Source organism: Salvelinus namaycush, chromosome 19 (genome assembly GCF_016432855.1).
Source record: "Salvelinus namaycush isolate Seneca chromosome 19, SaNama_1.0, whole genome shotgun sequence".
NCBI lineage: Eukaryota > Metazoa > Chordata > Actinopteri > Salmoniformes > Salmonidae > Salvelinus > Salvelinus namaycush.
In genome coordinates this window covers 44,119,198-44,136,385 of record NC_052325.1, presented here as the reverse complement: position 1 = coordinate 44,136,385, position 17,188 = coordinate 44,119,198, and the positions used below count along the sequence as shown (strand labels likewise).

The 17,188-nt window shown below is 40.9% G+C and overlaps 1 protein-coding gene across 1 annotated transcript in view; it reads left to right on the top strand.

Moving 5' to 3' along the window:
- The window catches only part of LOC120064031 (inactive dipeptidyl peptidase 10-like), a 99,151-nt gene that overhangs the window by 26,425 nt on the left and 55,538 nt on the right, over nt 1-17,188 (top strand). The window contains exons 3-4 of the mRNA XM_039014339.1: nt 8,754-8,827; nt 8,996-9,070. Of these exons, the coding sequence (XP_038870267.1) occupies nt 8,754-8,827; nt 8,996-9,070 (149 nt within the window). The remainder of the gene's footprint in view (nt 1-8,753; nt 8,828-8,995; nt 9,071-17,188) is intronic.

Genomic DNA, 17,188 nt, shown 5'->3' with positions numbered 1-17,188 from the left:
TATGTAGCCTCGCTACTTTTATAGCCTCGATACTGTATATAGCCTGTCTTTTTACAGTTGTTTTATTTCTTTACCTACCTATTGTTCACCTAATACCTTTTTTGCACTGTTGGTTAGAGCCTGTAAGTAAGCATTTCACTGTAAGGTCTACACCTGTTGTATTCGGCGCACATGACAAATAAACTTTGATTTGATTTAATAGAAGCATCATTACAATGACAGCGTAGTGTCATCATTATGGCTGTTCTCAAAAGCCATAACAGTGTTAGTGAATATGCCATAAGGCCAAACCAAGTTTTGAAAATGATAATAGCCTGTACCAGCCCCATTTCCCCCTCCAGCCAGTATAGGCCCGTCACGTGCCCATGACTTACCTTCTGCTTGTTCTTCTTACTGAAGTCAATGGCGCATGAAGATCCCCACAGGGTTGAATTCTCAGGGTACAATTTACGGATCAAATCGTGTAGTTGAGGGTAATATCATAACTCTTTCGTAACTCATTAACAGAGCCCTCCTCAATCACAATTAAGTTGGTCATACTGGTCTATAACGCACACATTGGAGGTCTATGTATGAATTCTATGCTGTCAAAGTAAATTCAAGTCTATTTTCACATTCATGAAGCATTTATATCTAAGCACTTCATGGTAATTAACTGTGCAGTTTGCCACTGATCTACACAGACTGTACAAAACATGCTTTTTCCATGACATAGACTGACCAGGTGAAAGCTATGATCCCTTATATATATGTCACTTTTTAAATCCACTTCAATCAGTGTAGATGAGGGAGAGGAGACAGGTTAAAGAAGGATTTTTTAAGCCGTAATTGTTTATGTGTGCCATTCAGAAGGTGAATTGGCAAGACAAACTATTTAAGTGTCTTTGAACAGGCTATGGTATGAGGTGCCAGGAGCACCGGTTTGAGTGTGTCAAGAACTGCAACGACGCTGGGTTTTTCACGCTGAACAGTTTCCCGTCTGTATCAAGAATGGTCCACCACACAAAGGACACCCAGTCAACTTGACACAACTGTGAGAAGCATTGGAGTCAACATGGGCCAGCATCCATGTGGAACGCTTTCGACACCTTGTAGAGTCCATGCCTTGACGAACTGAGGCTGTTCTGAGGACAAAAGGGTGTGCAACTCAGTATTAGGAAGGTGTTCCTAATGTTTTGTACACTCAGTGTATAACACCAACATTTAAGGTCTATGTATGAATTCTATGCAGTCAATGTATGTAATTTCAGTCCCACTTTAATGATGTTTAATGTTTAATGATGTGCAGCTTATAAAAATGTCATAAAGCCACATAAATGTGTAACAAATCATCTATAACCGTATGTCATGCTTTATAGAGTTCATAAATGTAACATAACTGTGTGAGATCTCCAATGTCAAATGTGACATAACCCACTATGTCAAATATGACATAAACCTGTGCTTTATAAAAGACGGCATAAGCATGGCTTAACCTTTTGTCAATATGGGGGCGCTGTTTTCACTTTGTAAAAAATCATTCCCAAATTAAACTGCCTCGTACTCAATTCTTGCTCGTACAATATGCATATTATTATTATTATTATTATTATTCTCACGAGTCACCATCCCGGATCCGGGAGCACCCTCATCAGTTAAAAAGCTGACTAGCATAGCCTAGCATAGCGCCACAAGTAAATACTAGCATCTAAATATCATGAAATCACAAGTCCAAGACACCAGATGAAAGATACACATCTTGTGAATCCAGCCATCATTTCCGATTTTTAAAATGTTTTACAGCGAAAACACAATATGTATATCTATTAGCTAACCACGATAGCAAAAGACTCAACCGCATATTTTCACAATTTTTTTACCGCATAGGTAGCTATCACAAATTCGACCAAATAAAGATATAAATAGTCACTATCCAAGAAACAACTTCATCAGATGGCAGTCTTATAACATATTTATTGTATAGCATATGTTTTGTTTGAAAAATGTGCATATTTCAGGTATAAATCATAGTTTTACATTGCAGCCACCATCACAAATCTAACCAAAGCAGCTAGAATAACTACAGAGACCAACGTGAAATACCTAAATACTCATCATAAAACATTTATGAAAAATACATGGTGTACAGCAAATGAAAGACAAACATCTTGTGAATCCAGCCAATATTTCAGATTTTTTAAGTGTTTTACAGCGAAAACACAATATAGCATTATATTAGCTTACTACAATAGCCTACCACACAACTGCATTCATTCAACGCAACGTTAGCGATAGCGAATAAACCAGCAAAATATATACATTTTTTCACTAACCTTCACAATCTTCATCAGATGACAGTCCTATAACATCATATTACACAATACATATATGGTTTGTTCGAAAATGTGCATATTTAGCGGTACAAATCGTGGTTTTACAATGTGAATACGTAGTCAAAATACAGAAATATTGTCCGGAGAAATCTTGGAGAGGCACCTAATCTAATCAAATAACTAATCATAAACTTTACTAAAAAATACATGTTGGACAGCAAATGAAAGATACACTAGTTCTTAATGCAACCGCTGTGTTAGATTTTTAAAAATAACTTTAGTACATTAACACTTTATGTAGTGTCCTGTATTAGTTAGTTTGAAGTGAGACACCTTCGGTCATTCATAACACATCCATAAAGACTATCGCATGGTGCTTTACTTCATTTAAAGTCAGAACCCTTTGGTAATTTATAACACATACATAAATGCCTTATCATATGACGCTGTACTTACTATAAAGTCAGACACCTTTGGTAATTTATAACACATACATAAATGCCTTATCATATGACGCTGTACTTACTATAAAGTCAGACACCTTTGGTAATTTATAACACATACATAAATGCCTTATCATATGACGCTGTACTTACTATAAAGTCAGACACCTTTGGTAATTTATAACACATACATAAATGCCTTATCATATGACGCTGTACTTACTATAAAGTCAGAACCCTTTGGTAATTTATAACACATACATAAATGCCTTATCATATGACGCTGTACTTACTATAAAGTCAGACACCTTTGGTAATTTATAACACATACATAAATGCCTTATCATATGACGCTGTACTTACTATAAAGTCAGACACCTTTGGTAATTTATAACACATACATAAATGCCTTATCATATGACGCTGTACTTACTATAAAGTCAGACACCTTTGGTAATTTATAACATACATAAATGCCTTATCATATGACGCTGTACTTACTATAAAGTCAGACACCTTTGGTAATTTATAACACATACATAAATGCCTTATCATATGACGCTGTACTTACTATAAAGTCAGACACCTTTGGTAATTTATAACACATACATACATGCCTTATCATATGACGCTGTACTTACTATAAAGTCAGACACCTTTGGTAATTTATAACACATACATAAATGCCTTATCATATGACGCTGTACTTACTATAAAGTCAGACACCTTTGGTAATTTATAACATACATAAATGCCTTATCATATGACGCTGTACTTACTATAAAGTCAGACACCTTTGGTCCTTCAAAACATACATAAAGGCTTAAAAATGTAAACACACAGGAGTTATCACTAACAGGTAAAACAAATAAAGATTAAAGACATGTTTAAACCATACATTTCCTTTTATTTGTACATTTTTAAAACAACACAAAGTCTAGCAATGCAATTACATTGAACATTACACTGAATAGTGGAGCTTGTCCCTGAGCTGGCGGATAACTGGTTCTTGCCCCTCTTCCTGCTGCATGTTTGTTCCGACCTCAAAAGTAATAACAAAGTTAGCGTGTCTGTAAGGAAATTAGTTTCTCACGCCATCTGGATAAGGGCATTTCTGTGTTGAGCCAGAAACTCTAAAATGGGAAGATGGGAATCTCCATTCAATTCATATCACTACATTCCTCTTTCATTTACAAATCTCATGATGTGACTATGAGATGTGGCTGTATCTCAACAAACCTGTACCCCCACACACTGACTCTGTACCGGTACCCTCTGTATATAGCTCCGTTTTTGTTATTTTATTGTGTTACTTTTTATTATTTTTTACTTTAGTTTATTTGGTAAATATTCTTCTTGAACTGCACTGTTGGTTAAGGGCTTGTCAGTAAACATTTCACGGTAAGGTCTACACTTGTTGTATTTGGAGCATGTGACAAATAAAATTTGATTTGATCTAGGGTTATTTGCGGCAGGTAGCCTAGTGTTTAAAGCGTTGGGCCAGTAATCGAAAGGTTGCTGGATCGAATCCCCCAAGCTGACAAGATAAAAATCTGTCATTCTGCCCCTGAACAAGGCAGTTAATCCACTGCTCCCCGGTAGGCCGTCATTGAAAACAAGGATTTGTTGCTTTGCACTCTATTTGCGCCCAAATCACATCACGTGCGCTTACTGCACTACAGAATACCGCTAACCAAACAACATTGCAGAGCATGCCCACTGAATTAAAGGGCAACTTCATTCAAAAATCTCTGTTTCTGAGATTTTTCCCAGACGGCAAAAGTCATCCCCTGATGTGGTTTAAGCATTGTAGTGAACACAGTAAATCCCATTTTTGCTTTTCAAAAAAAGTTGGAAAAAAACGGGTAAACCAGGAAAAAAGGGGGAATCTGAAACCTGGAAAAACCAAGAAAACATATTTTGTAGGCAAGAAATAAAAACGAATTTTAAAAGGCCCTAACAACATTTTTTGCTGTGCATGACTGCACTTAAGAGTGTGTGTCATCCTGCAGCACAGCATTTTTTGGGAAGTTGAGGTCAGGTCCAATATTGACTATGCACCCAAGAGGGAAAGAGGTAAGGCCATCCTCGAAATGTTTTAGTGAAATATAATACATGACAGTCATGCATGAATACATTTTCATGTATGGGTGGTCTCAGGAATTGAACCCAATATCCTGGCGTTGCAATGCTCTACAAATATGCATGACAGGGTTATAAATGCTTTGTGAAGCCTCAATTTATTTACAAGGCCTTTATTTAGCCTTCCTGTGACATCGGGTGGTGTAGGTGTCCTGGAGGGCAGGTAGTTTGCCCCCGGTGATGCGTTGTGCAGACTTCACTACCCTCTGGAGAGCCTTACGGTTGTGGGCGGAGCAGTTGCCGTACCAGGCGGTGATACAGCCCGACAGGATGCTCTCGATTGTGCATCTGTAAAAGTTTGTGAGTGTTTTTGGTGACAAGCCAAATTTCTTCAGCCTCCTGAGGTTGAAGAGGCGCTGCTGCGCCTTCTTTACCATGCTGTCTGTGTGGGTGGACTATTTAATTTTGTCCGTGATGTGTACGCCGAGGAACTTAAAACGTTCCACCTTCTCGACTACTGTCCCGTCGATGTGGATAGGGGGATGCTCTCTCTGCTGTTTCCTGAAGTCCACGATCATCTCCTTTGTTTTGTTGACATTGAGTGTGAGGTTATTTTCCTGACACCACACTCCGAGGGCCCTCAACTCCTCCCTGTAGGCCGTCTCGTTGTTGTTGGTAATCAAGCCTACCACTGTAGTGTCGTCTGCAAACTTGATGATTGAGTTGGAGGCGTGCATGGCCACGCAGTCATGGGTGAACAGGGAGTACAGGAGAGGGCAGAGAATGCACCCTTGTGGGGCCCCAATGTTGAGGATCAGCAGGGTGGAGATGTTGTTACCTACCCTCACCACCTGGGGGCGGCCCGTCAGGAAGTCCAGGACCCAGTTGCACAGGGTGGGACACCCTGGGTAAGGTTCATGAAGCCATTGACAGTCAACAAGGACCTTAGGACCAGTGGAAGCAAAATAGCCTCATAACATCAAAGATCCACCATCGTATTGTCCAGTAGATATGGAGTTATTTTCTGCTTATGCGTTCTCATTTCGACCCCAAATCCACCACTGATGTGCGTGGCCAAATAGCTCTATTTTCATGTCAGCTGACCAAAGCACCGATTCTAACCCCATACATACATTTTTATTAGTATGAAATAATATAATTTGAGCATACAATATAGCTGTCACGTTCCTGACCTATTGTTCCTTTTTCTTTTATTTATTTAGTTGGTCAGGGCGTGAGTTGGGGTGGGTTGTCTTTGTGTGTTTTTGTATTGTCTAGGGTGTTGTATGGTTTAGGGCAGGGGTGTCAAACTCATTCCACGGAGGGCCTAGTGTCTGCAGGTTTTTGGTTTTTCCTTTCAATAAAGCCCTAGACAACCAGGTGTGGGGAGTTCCTAACTAATTAGTGATGTTAATTCATCAATCAAGTACAAGGGAGGAGCGAAAACCCGCAGACACTCGGCCCCCCGTGGAATGAGTTTGACACCTGTGGTTTAGGGGGTTAAGTAGAGTAGATGGTTTAGTGTTCAGTGTAGGTGTCTAGGAAAGTCTATGGTTGCCTGAATTGGTTCTCAATTAGAGACAGCTGGTTATTGTTGTCTCTGATTGGGAGCCATATTTAAGGCAGCCATAGGCTTTAGCTGTTGTGGGTAATTGTCTATGTGTAGTGTTTGTGTCAGCACTATTTATATGTATAGCTTCCCGGTCGTTATTTTGTTAGTTTGTGTATAGTTGTTCGTTTCTTGTTTTTTCTCTCTTCTTTAATAAAAGAAGATGTATTTTGCACACGCTGCGCCTTGGTCCTCTCTCTCACCCAAAGACGATCGTGACAATAGCTTAGTATTTTAATTATTAATTTTATACAGTCCTTTTTGCTTACCTTTATCAAGGTTGTCAATCATTTCAGACCGCACTGTATATGGTCGTGGTAAACACAAATATTTCGACCAGTGGTCTTGAGGCATCAGATTACTTGTTTTAGATGATGACATTTATGTCTGTGATATGCTCACAGAGGTTACGACAGGAACAAAATATGGGGCAGGATTGGGCCGTGAGGGCCCCATCAATCAAACCCATGGTAACTACAGCATGGCAACAGGGCCCTGATTGGCTGTGAACGAGAAAATTGTTGACGGACAAATGAGACTCTGCTGAGAGGCGGGTATAGGTGATCAGCTACCACTGTAGGAATCCAATATCTGCCGGGGTTGCCAGGTCTGCTGGGGTTGCCCTGTCAGTTGCATAACCCCCAAATAACCTTTTGACAGAGATGAATATCTTCATTATGGGATTGTTTCAGCACAGAACGTTATGGATTGTCTTCCATCTTTGTTTTGTTTGCATTTGATCATAACTCATGTATGAATTAGTGATTAGCAATGCATGGTATCATTTGCTCAATGTGTGTGTGTGTGTGTGTGTGTGTGTGTGTGTGTGTGTGTGTGTGTGTGTGTGTGTGTGTGTGTGTGTGTGTGTGTGTGTGTGTGTGTGTGTGTGTGTGTGTGTGTGTGTCTGCCATTTGGAGTACTCCCTTGCTGGATGACATTTCAGGGTCATGTCTGCGTATGAGATCACATAGCAGATAATGCTGTGGCATTCAACAACAAGAACACAGGACAAAATACAAGCTACATACAAGTATTCACACACCTTGACTTTTCCACATTTGGTTGTGTTACAAAGTGGGTTTAAAATGGATTTAATTGGAATTTTTTGGTCAACGATCCACACAAAATACATGTGGAAGAAAAATTGTAACATTTGTAAAAAAAAAAACTAAAAGAAAACATGATTTTTTATATTTTATTAGATAAGTATTCAACCACCTGAGTCAATACATGTTAGAATCACATTTGGCAGCGATTACAGCAGTGAGTTTTTCTGGATAAATCTATAAGCTTTCCACACCTGGATTGTACAACATTTGCCCATTAATGTAAAAAAAATTCTTCAAGCTCTGTCAAATTGGTTGTTGATCATTGCTAGACAATCATTTTCAGGTCTTGCCACAGATTTTCTGAACAGATTTATGTCAAAACTGTAACTTGGCCACTCAGGAACTTTCACTGTCTTCTTGGTAAGCAACTCCAGTGTAGATTTGGCCATGTGTTTTAGATCATTGTCCTATACCATCCATGCTCAAAGGGATATTGAATGTCAGCTTTTTTTTGTTTAACCATCTACCAATAGGTGCCCTTCTTTGCGAGGCATTGGAAAAACTCCCTGGTCTTTGTGGTTGACTCTGTGTTGGAAATGTACTGCTCAACTGAGGGACCTTACAAAACAGGAGGTTGGGGAACCTTAATTGGGGAAACGGGCTTGTGGTAAAGAGTGGAGTGAGTGGAATGGTATCAATAAATGGTTCCCAGATGTTTGATGCCATTTCATTTTCTCCATTCCAGCCATAATGATCAGCCGTTCTCCCCTCAGCAGCCTCCTGTGCTATTCCACAACAAAATGTGGAAAAAGTAAAGGGGTGTGAATAGTTTCTGATGGCACTGTGTGTGTTTCATTCCTTAGGCACAGAAAGCATTTCCCATCAATAGAGAACATGCATATTTGGCTTCATATATGTTGATCACAATGCAGTCACACGCTGATGTATATGAATGGAGTCAGTGCCGTCATGTTACTATTGTTATTTGATTTTCCAGAGACAATGATGTGACAAGGTACTGGACATTCTGTCTTTGCTATGCTGAAGAAAAACAAGGACATTTGGATAGAATGGAGACTTTTTATTGTCAAAATGTTGGCTACAAAGCCTTATTCAAGGTACAGTTCTGGTTTTGACAGCCATCCGGCCTTGCCTTCAAATGGCAACAAAGGCCTTGCAATTTCATCTTAGTAGAAAATCGACAGAGGAATTGTTTCAGAAAGACATGTTTTTTTCTTATTTGTCTCTCCTTTCATAGACTCAGAAGTGATCTACAGGAATCGCGATGGCCACGTAATCAAGTTTAACATCCTCACCAATGATACTGAAATTGTACTGACAAACACAACATTTGTAAGTGAAAACCCTTTACCATCTGAACATGCATGCACACAGACTTACACGTAAACATATACCCTGCCACTCAAAGTGACATGTTAGCAAACGTATATACCCACTTAAAAATGCTCTCACTCTCTTTTCCTCTTCTTTGTCTTGTAGGTCAATTTCAATGTTGCAAAGTACTCCGTTTCCCCGGACTTGAAATATGTGCTCTTTGCCTATGATGTTAAACAGGTAAACTGTATTATCTTTTTACTTTAATGCTCTTAATCCCCCCACACTCCATTTGCATCTCTCTCTCTCTCTCGCTCTCTCTCTCATATATTCTATTAAATCTTACAATAAGCTCAATCTTAAAGGCATGCATACTAGACCAGTGTTTCCCAACTCCTGTCCAACAGCACACATTTTTGTTGTAGCCCCAAACTGATTCAACTCATTGAGGGCTTGATGATTAGTTGACAAGTTGAATCAGGTGTACTTGTCCCCCCCAAAATGTGTGCTGTTGTGGGTACTCGAGGACTGGGGTGTATTCATTACAGGAACTTTTTACCGTTCAGAACCAAATGGAAGCAAACAGAGCTAAACAAGAGTTTCTATTGGACAAATTCAGGTAGGTCCCTTCCCATTTCGTTCCGTTTGCTTCTGTCTAAGAAACGTTTTACAACATAATTGGCAGTATAAATAGACCCCTGTAGTTGGCAAACATTGTACTAGGCTACCATACAAGCCAACGCACTACAACACACACACATCTTGAAGTCAGCCAACTATACAGTGGGCCTGTTGATCAAACACCCACTCAGACCTTTTTTTACTTAAAAATGTTTCTCCTATAATCACAAGCTTTCCATCAGAAAAGTGAAGATGCAAAATGAGATACGCAAATTGAACCCTCTGTTCAGGAAGGGATAAACTATGAGGATTAGCGACAAGGAGATTAGTCTTAATTTATTTGCATATTTCACATAAGGTCTTGTGTGTTGTCCCTTTCTTTTGACGTGTAATGTTATTGTCACGTTGTTTGTAATAATGGTCAGACCAAGGCGCAGCGTATGTAGAGTTCCACATAATTTATTAGAAAGTGACATATAGAAAACCAAAAACAATAAAGAATAAACAAACCGTGACGACAATGCAGTGCTAACAGGCAACTAAACATAAACAATATCCCATAATCCACAGGTGGAAAAGTGCAACTTAAGTATGATCCCCAATTAGAGACAATGTTTACCAGCTGCCTCTAATTGGGAATCACACACAAACCCCAACATAGAAAATAAACCTAGAACCCCACATAGAAATAATAAACTAGACTAAAACCCCTAGTCATGCCCTGACCTACTCTACCATAGAAAATACAGGCTTTCTATGGTCAGGACGTGACAGTTCTGTTGTATTTCATAGATAGACAAGCTCGGAATTGATTATGAAAGATATGTATAGAAGCTGTCATTTGTTCATCATTTAATTATATGTTCACAGTATATGTTTAGGCACCTACTGTATGAACACAATCTCTGGGCCCTTGGGAAATTGTTTAGTTGAACAAACAGGGCAATACCGGTACAGTATGTTGGAATGAAAAGAAAGCACCGAATAACGGTGTGGCACTTGAACAAGTATGTCCACATCAACTGGTGTAGATTGAAGTTGTTGACAGAGTTTCCCCCTGGAAATCTCTGGAAGTCTCACCTACAGTAGCTCTAAGATTACACGCCTTTATCTCATTACTGAGGTGTCCAAGAGCGATTAAGCTTTATAAACACTCGTAAACTCTGTGTCAATGGTGACAATAGGATATGTTTTCTTTGCTGGTAAACATCTTGTAATGCTCGTCCAGGTTTTAAATCCTCCAGGTCTATGTTGATCCAATGCATTGTGTTTGCAATAATAATTAGAGAATAACTTCAAGCTAATCAGGTTTGAGTAGGTCGTACCCAATGATGTATATAAACCCTGGATTGCTGATGCTATGTATTGGCCTTTGAGAGGCTTTGAAGCTACTGGTCGGCTATATTAGCACTCCCCAGAAGAAGCAGTCCGACATAAGATTTCATGGAATAAATGAAATGTTCCAACGACAAAAATTTACTTGTATTTAAGTATTTTTGTGTTGTCGTGGGGATGGAAACATGAGTAATCTCCAAAGATGATTATTTCAGGAAAATGTTATTAGATACTTGTTCATTTTTAATTGTTCTGTTTAGCTCACATAATATAATTTAAAAGTACGCAGTAACATGTCTGTAACAAAATAAATGTGGCAAAAACGAATGTAGACATGAATAAATGTTTACAGCTTTTCTATAGCTTCCAAAATATTTTCTACAATGGTGTATGCATTAACCAAGATGGAGGCTCCATGGCTTCAACACAGTGTCCCCTATCAGTCATATAGTGTAAATATAAATAATTGGTTGTACCTCACCAAACAATAACCGGGATTTACGTTTTTATTTGTATTTGTATTTTTTGTACCTTTATTTAACTAGGCAAGTCAGTTAAGAACAAATTATTATTTACAATGACGGCCTACCAAAAGGCAAAAGACCTCCTGCGGGGACGGGGGCTGGGATTACATATATATACTGTATATATTTTTTAAATAGCATATAAATATAGGACAAAACACACATCACGACAAGAGAGACAATACTACATAAAGAGAGACCTAAGATAACAACATAGCAAGGCAGCAACACATGACAACACAACATGGTAGCAACACAACATGGTAGCAGCACAAAACATGGTACAAACATTATTGGGCAGAGACAACAGCACAAAGGGCAAGAAGGTAGAGACAACAATACATCACGCAAAGCAGCCACAACTGTCAGTAAGAGTGTCCATGATTGAGACTTTGAATGAAGAGATTGAGATAAAACTGTGCAGTTTGAGTGTTTGTTGCAGCTCGTTCCAGTCACTAGCTGCAGCGAACTGAAAAGACGAGCGACCCAGGGATGTGTGTGCTTTGGGGACCTTTTAACAGAATAGGTTTGGCAGAACGGGTGTTGTATGTGGAGGATGAGGGATGCAGTAGATATCTCAGATAGGGGGGAGGGAGGCCTAAGAGGGTTTTATAAATAAGAATCAACCAGTGTGTCTTGCGACAGGAATACAGAGATGACCCGTTTACAGAGGAGTATAGAGTGCAGTGATGTGTCCTATAAGGAGCATTGGTGGCAAATCTGATGGCCGAATGGTAAAGAACATCTAGCCGCTCGAGAGCACCATTACCTGCTGATCGATAAATGATGTCTCCGTAATCTAGCATGGGTAGGATGGTCATCTGAATCAGGGTTAGTTTGGCAGCTGGGGTGAAAGAGGAGAGATTACGATATATGAAACCAAGTCTAGATTTAACTTTAGCCTGCAGCTTAGATATGTGCTGAGAGAAGGACAGTGTACCATCTAGCCATACTCCCAAATAATTGTATGAGGTGCCTACCTCTAGCTCTAAACCCTCAGAGGTAGTAATCACACCTGTGGGTCGAGGGGCATTCTTCTTGCCGAACCACATGACCTTTGTTTTGGAGGTGTTCAGAACAAGGTTAAGGGTAGAGAAAGCTTGTTGGACACTAGGAAAGCTGTGTGGTAGAGCATTTAACACAGAATCCGGGGAAGGGCCAGCTGAGTATAAGACTGTATCATCTGCATATAAACGGATGAGAGAGCTTCCTACTGCCTGAGCTATGTTGTTGATGTAAATTGAGAAGAGCGTGGTGCCTAGGATTGAGCCTTGGGCTACTCCCTTGGTGACAGGCAGTGGCTGAGATAGCAGATTTTCTGACTTTATACACTGCACTCTTTGAGAGAGGTAGTTAGCAAAACAGGCCAAGGACCCCTCAGAGACACCAATATTCCTTGGAATGGTCTACCGTATTAAAAGCTTTGGCGAAGTCAATAAAAATAGCAGCACAACATTGCTTAGAATCAAAGGCAATGGTGACATCATTGAGGACCTTTAAGGTTGCAGTGACACATCCATAACCTGAGCGGATACCAGATTGCATACCAGAGAGAATTCTATTGACATCAAGAAAGCCAGTCAGTTTTTACAACACTTTTGATAAACAGGGCAAAATAGAAATAGGCCTAATAACAGTTAGGATCAGCTTAATCTCCCCCTTTAAATGAAGGATGAACCGTGGCTGCCTTTCAAGCAATGGGAACCTCCCCAGAAAGGAGAGACAGGTTAAAAAGGTCAGAGATAGGCTTGGCGATGATAGGGGCAGCAACCTTAAAGAAGAAAGGGTCTAAACCATCTGACCCAGATGGTTTTTTGGGGCCAAGTTTCAGGAGCTCCTCTAGCACCTCGGACTCAGTGACGGCCTGCAGGGAGAAACTTTGTAGCGGGGCAGGGGAAAAAGAGGGAGAAGCATCGGGGATAGTCGCATTAAAAGTGGTGGGAGATGAGGAAATGTTGGACGGGCAAGGATGCATGACTGAGTCAAATAGGAATCCTGACTTAATGAAGTGGTGATTAAAGAGCTCAGCCATGTGCTTCTTGTCAGTAACAACCACATCATCAACTTTAAGGGACATGGGCAGCTGTAAGGAGGAGGGTTTATTCTCCTGGTCTTTAACCGTTTTCCAGAACATCTTGGGGTTAGACCCACAGAGAGAGAACTGCTCCTTAAAGTAACTGACTTTGGCCTTCCGGATAGCCTGAGTGCACTTATGTCTCATTTGCCTGAACGAGAGCCAGTCAGCTTGAGTATGCGTGTGCCGTTCATTTCGCCAAATTCTTGAGGTGGAGTAACTCTGCAAGATCACGGTCGAACCAGAGGTTGAACCTGTTTTTAATTCTCATTTTCTTCATGGGGGTGTGTTTGTTAACAATACCACTGAAATTATCAAAAAATAAGGTCCAAGCGTCTTCGACAGAGGGGATCAAGCTGATTCTATACCATTTTACCGAGGCCAGTTCATGAAGGAAGGCTTGCTTATTAAAGTTTTTTAGCAAGAATCTATGACAAATCAGGACAGGTGGTTTCACGGAGCAGCCATTACGAACGCAGGCTGTAAAACAGTGATCACTAAGGTCATTACAGAAAACACCATACTGATACCAATCAGGATTATTTGTGAGAATAACATCAAGAACAGTAGCCTTTTCTGGGTGTTTGGAGTCATACCTTGTGGGATTGGTAATAATCTGAGAAAGATTTAGGGAGTCCCATTGTTTTAGGACTTGGTCAGGTGGTTTAAGTATGTCCCAGTTTAGGTCACCTAGCAGGACAAATTCAGACTTGGTGTAAGGGGCCAGGAGAGAGCTTAGGGCAGGTAGGGTACAGGCTGGTGCTGATGGAGGACGATAGCACCCAGCAACAGTCAACAAAGAGCTATTTGAAAGTTTAATACTTAAAACCAGCAAATCAAATTGTTTGGGGACAGACTTGGTGGAGATAAACGAGCACTGAAGGCGATCCTTGGTAAAGATTGCCACTCCCCCACCTTTAGAAGATCTGTCTTGCCGAAAAAGGTTATAACCAGAAAGGTTAACATCAGTATTCAAAACACTCTTCCTTAACCACGTCTCAGTAATGACTAACACATCTGGATTGGAGCTCTGAACCCAAACTTTCAATTGATCCGTTTTAGGTAATAAGCTTCTCGTGTTAATGTGCAGAAAACCCAGGCTTTTACAGGAGCAGAAATCAGTGAAGCAGATATCAGAGCACAAATCAGAATTGGGGCTAGCAACCGTAGACGGGCCAGGGTGTACATGCACATTTCCAGATATCATCAACAGTAATACAATCAAGGTACGGCATAGTACAGGGAGAGCTCTGCAGTGCTGATTTATGACATCTGAATGTGTATCAGATGGCAACAAGATCATATTGTACAGCAATTTCATCAGGTAACATGAATACAAAGCCGGCGAACGGTGTTAAGAATGGGATGGGAGGCCAAAAGTCTGTGTAACCAATAGAGAGTCAGAGTCAGAGTCCAGAGTTTACCCATGGAGTATAACAATGAAGTCCATTGTTTACTTGACATGACAATCGCTCTGTGAGGAAATTGTGTTTTCTTTCATTTGATGACAGATCTCAGTCAAATAGAACATTTTACGTCTCTGTTCTTTCTCAAATTGTAGAACCACAAAGTTTATTACATTGTGATCGTTTTTTTGACATACTGGCGAGGGAAATATATGAAGAATTCAGTTTCTTTACCTTCTGGTCCTCCAAACCTTGATATATCTTTGTGAAGGATAAAACATTGTGTAACATTGATGAAGTAGCCTTCAGTGGCTCGCCGCCTTCAAATGAGCAGAGGCTGAATACGTACAGTAGGTCCTACCTCGCCTAACCCCTCACGGCTGATTACTGAACAAATGAGCCTGGCGGGAATCACAAAGGAAGACGAAGGAGAGACAGCATCTTTCAGAGCTATCTCATCAGGACTATACGGGGGTCACGGTAACCCAAATAGCCCAATGTTGTGTGATTTAGCAGGCCAAAAGCAGCACCTGGGGCCCTAAGCACCGTTATCACCGTATCCGTATTCCCTCCCACGCTAAATGGGTCTAGATTGGGTCTGGCAGACCCCTGAGACTGAACGGTCGTCACAGCACTGGCTCCTTGAGGGCCCATGCTATTATAGTTAATCTGATGGGTCCAATGTGCTGTAAGGGTCCAGAATTGCTATGGTAACCTGAGGGCCAAATACTGACTGCTGTCAGGGTTGCACTGATTCTGTCCTTCACACTGGGCCAACATTGTGCACAAAATATGTAAGGTAGCAAAACATGATACGTCATCGGTAGCTTCAGGGACCATTTGGCTTTGATACTCGTAGGGGTGCAGCCTGCTCTTATGTTCATTGCACAGGCACCTCTAGAGCGGCTTACAGCCTTCCCTCCCTCGAGTGTTCTATTGATCTCCCCACCTTCTCTCCTCCCCTTTTGCTGACAAATGGATTGATCCCATTCGGGCTGGAGACACAATTAAACTTGTTTTGGGGTGAGAGTGCTAAGAAAGCTGGCTCATTGGCTCTCTGCTATGTTGGTGCTAGAATTTGCTTAAGTTTCTTCACTGTATTTGGTTAAGGCTCCTCTGTAACCACCAGCCAGTTGACGCAAAGTTTTGCCTAAAATGTGGTCATGTTCGAATAAGGGCAGTAAACTAGGCCTTTAGTTTCTAAATGCAAGCAAGTCATCTGTTTTTAGACACATGATTAAATACAACAATCATTCCCATTTGTATTCAACTGTCCTACTGTATAACACCGTTATTAACAGCCTTAAACATGTTATTACTATGTAATAAACTCTTTTCACACGTACAAGCATCCAAATACTATTTTCATCTCAAATACTATTTTGTAACATTTCTTTTACCCAGAGGCTGAAAGCAGCCATTGGAAACCTTGGCATGCATTTCTCCGTTAGCTGGTCCAGTGGACTCTTCTCTGAGGCAGTATAGAAGAGCGCCTAAAGCTGTCTGAACCAGTCTAGATATTTAATCATATGTTTTAATCTGTGGGCCCCTGCTCCCAGGCACGTGCCACACACTGCCAGAGATTAGGGGATCTCTGGGTAATATACAGAACCATGATCCGCCACACCTCTCCCATAAATCAAGAGAATCCATGTTTTCATTTCACTCAATCCGATTTGCATACGTAATATGAGGGGAGGAGGGGAGGAGGGAGCGGGCGAGTCACCTTGGCAGTGGAAGAGGAGCAAGGAAAAGAAGGAGGGAAGGATGGTCAGTGTGTGGCAAATTTAATAATCAGATGATATTTGAAATGGAGGAACATGGTGATGAAAATCGACATTAATACAACATGGGCTTTTCATTGGTTTGGGCAGATGCGTTTCCCTCTGTGTGGTTTTATACTAAACTTTTGCAGTGTTATTAATCGTGTTTGATAAAACTGCCCTGTGCAGACCACTCGTATTGAGTTGCAGTATTGAGTTGCAGCAAAAGTTTTAGTGCAGTAGGAGTTGAAAATGTCAACCTACTTGTCTTTTTTTTTTTTATCCCATTTTCTCCCCAATTTTCGTGGTATCCAATCGCTAGTAATTACTATCTTGTCTCATCGCTACAACTCCCGTACGAGCTCGGGAGAGACGAAGGTCAAAAGCCATGCGTCCTCCGAAGCACAACCCAACCAAGCCGCACTGCTTCTTAACACAGCGCGCCTCCAACCCGGAAGCCAGCAGCACCAATGTGTCGGAGGAAACACCGTGTACCTGGCCCCCTTGGTTAGCGCGCACTGCGCCCGGCCCGCCACAGGAGTCGCTGGAGCGCGATGAGACAAGGATATCCCTACCGGCCAAACCCTCCCTAACCCGGACGACGCTATGCCAATTGTGCGTCGCCCCACGGACCT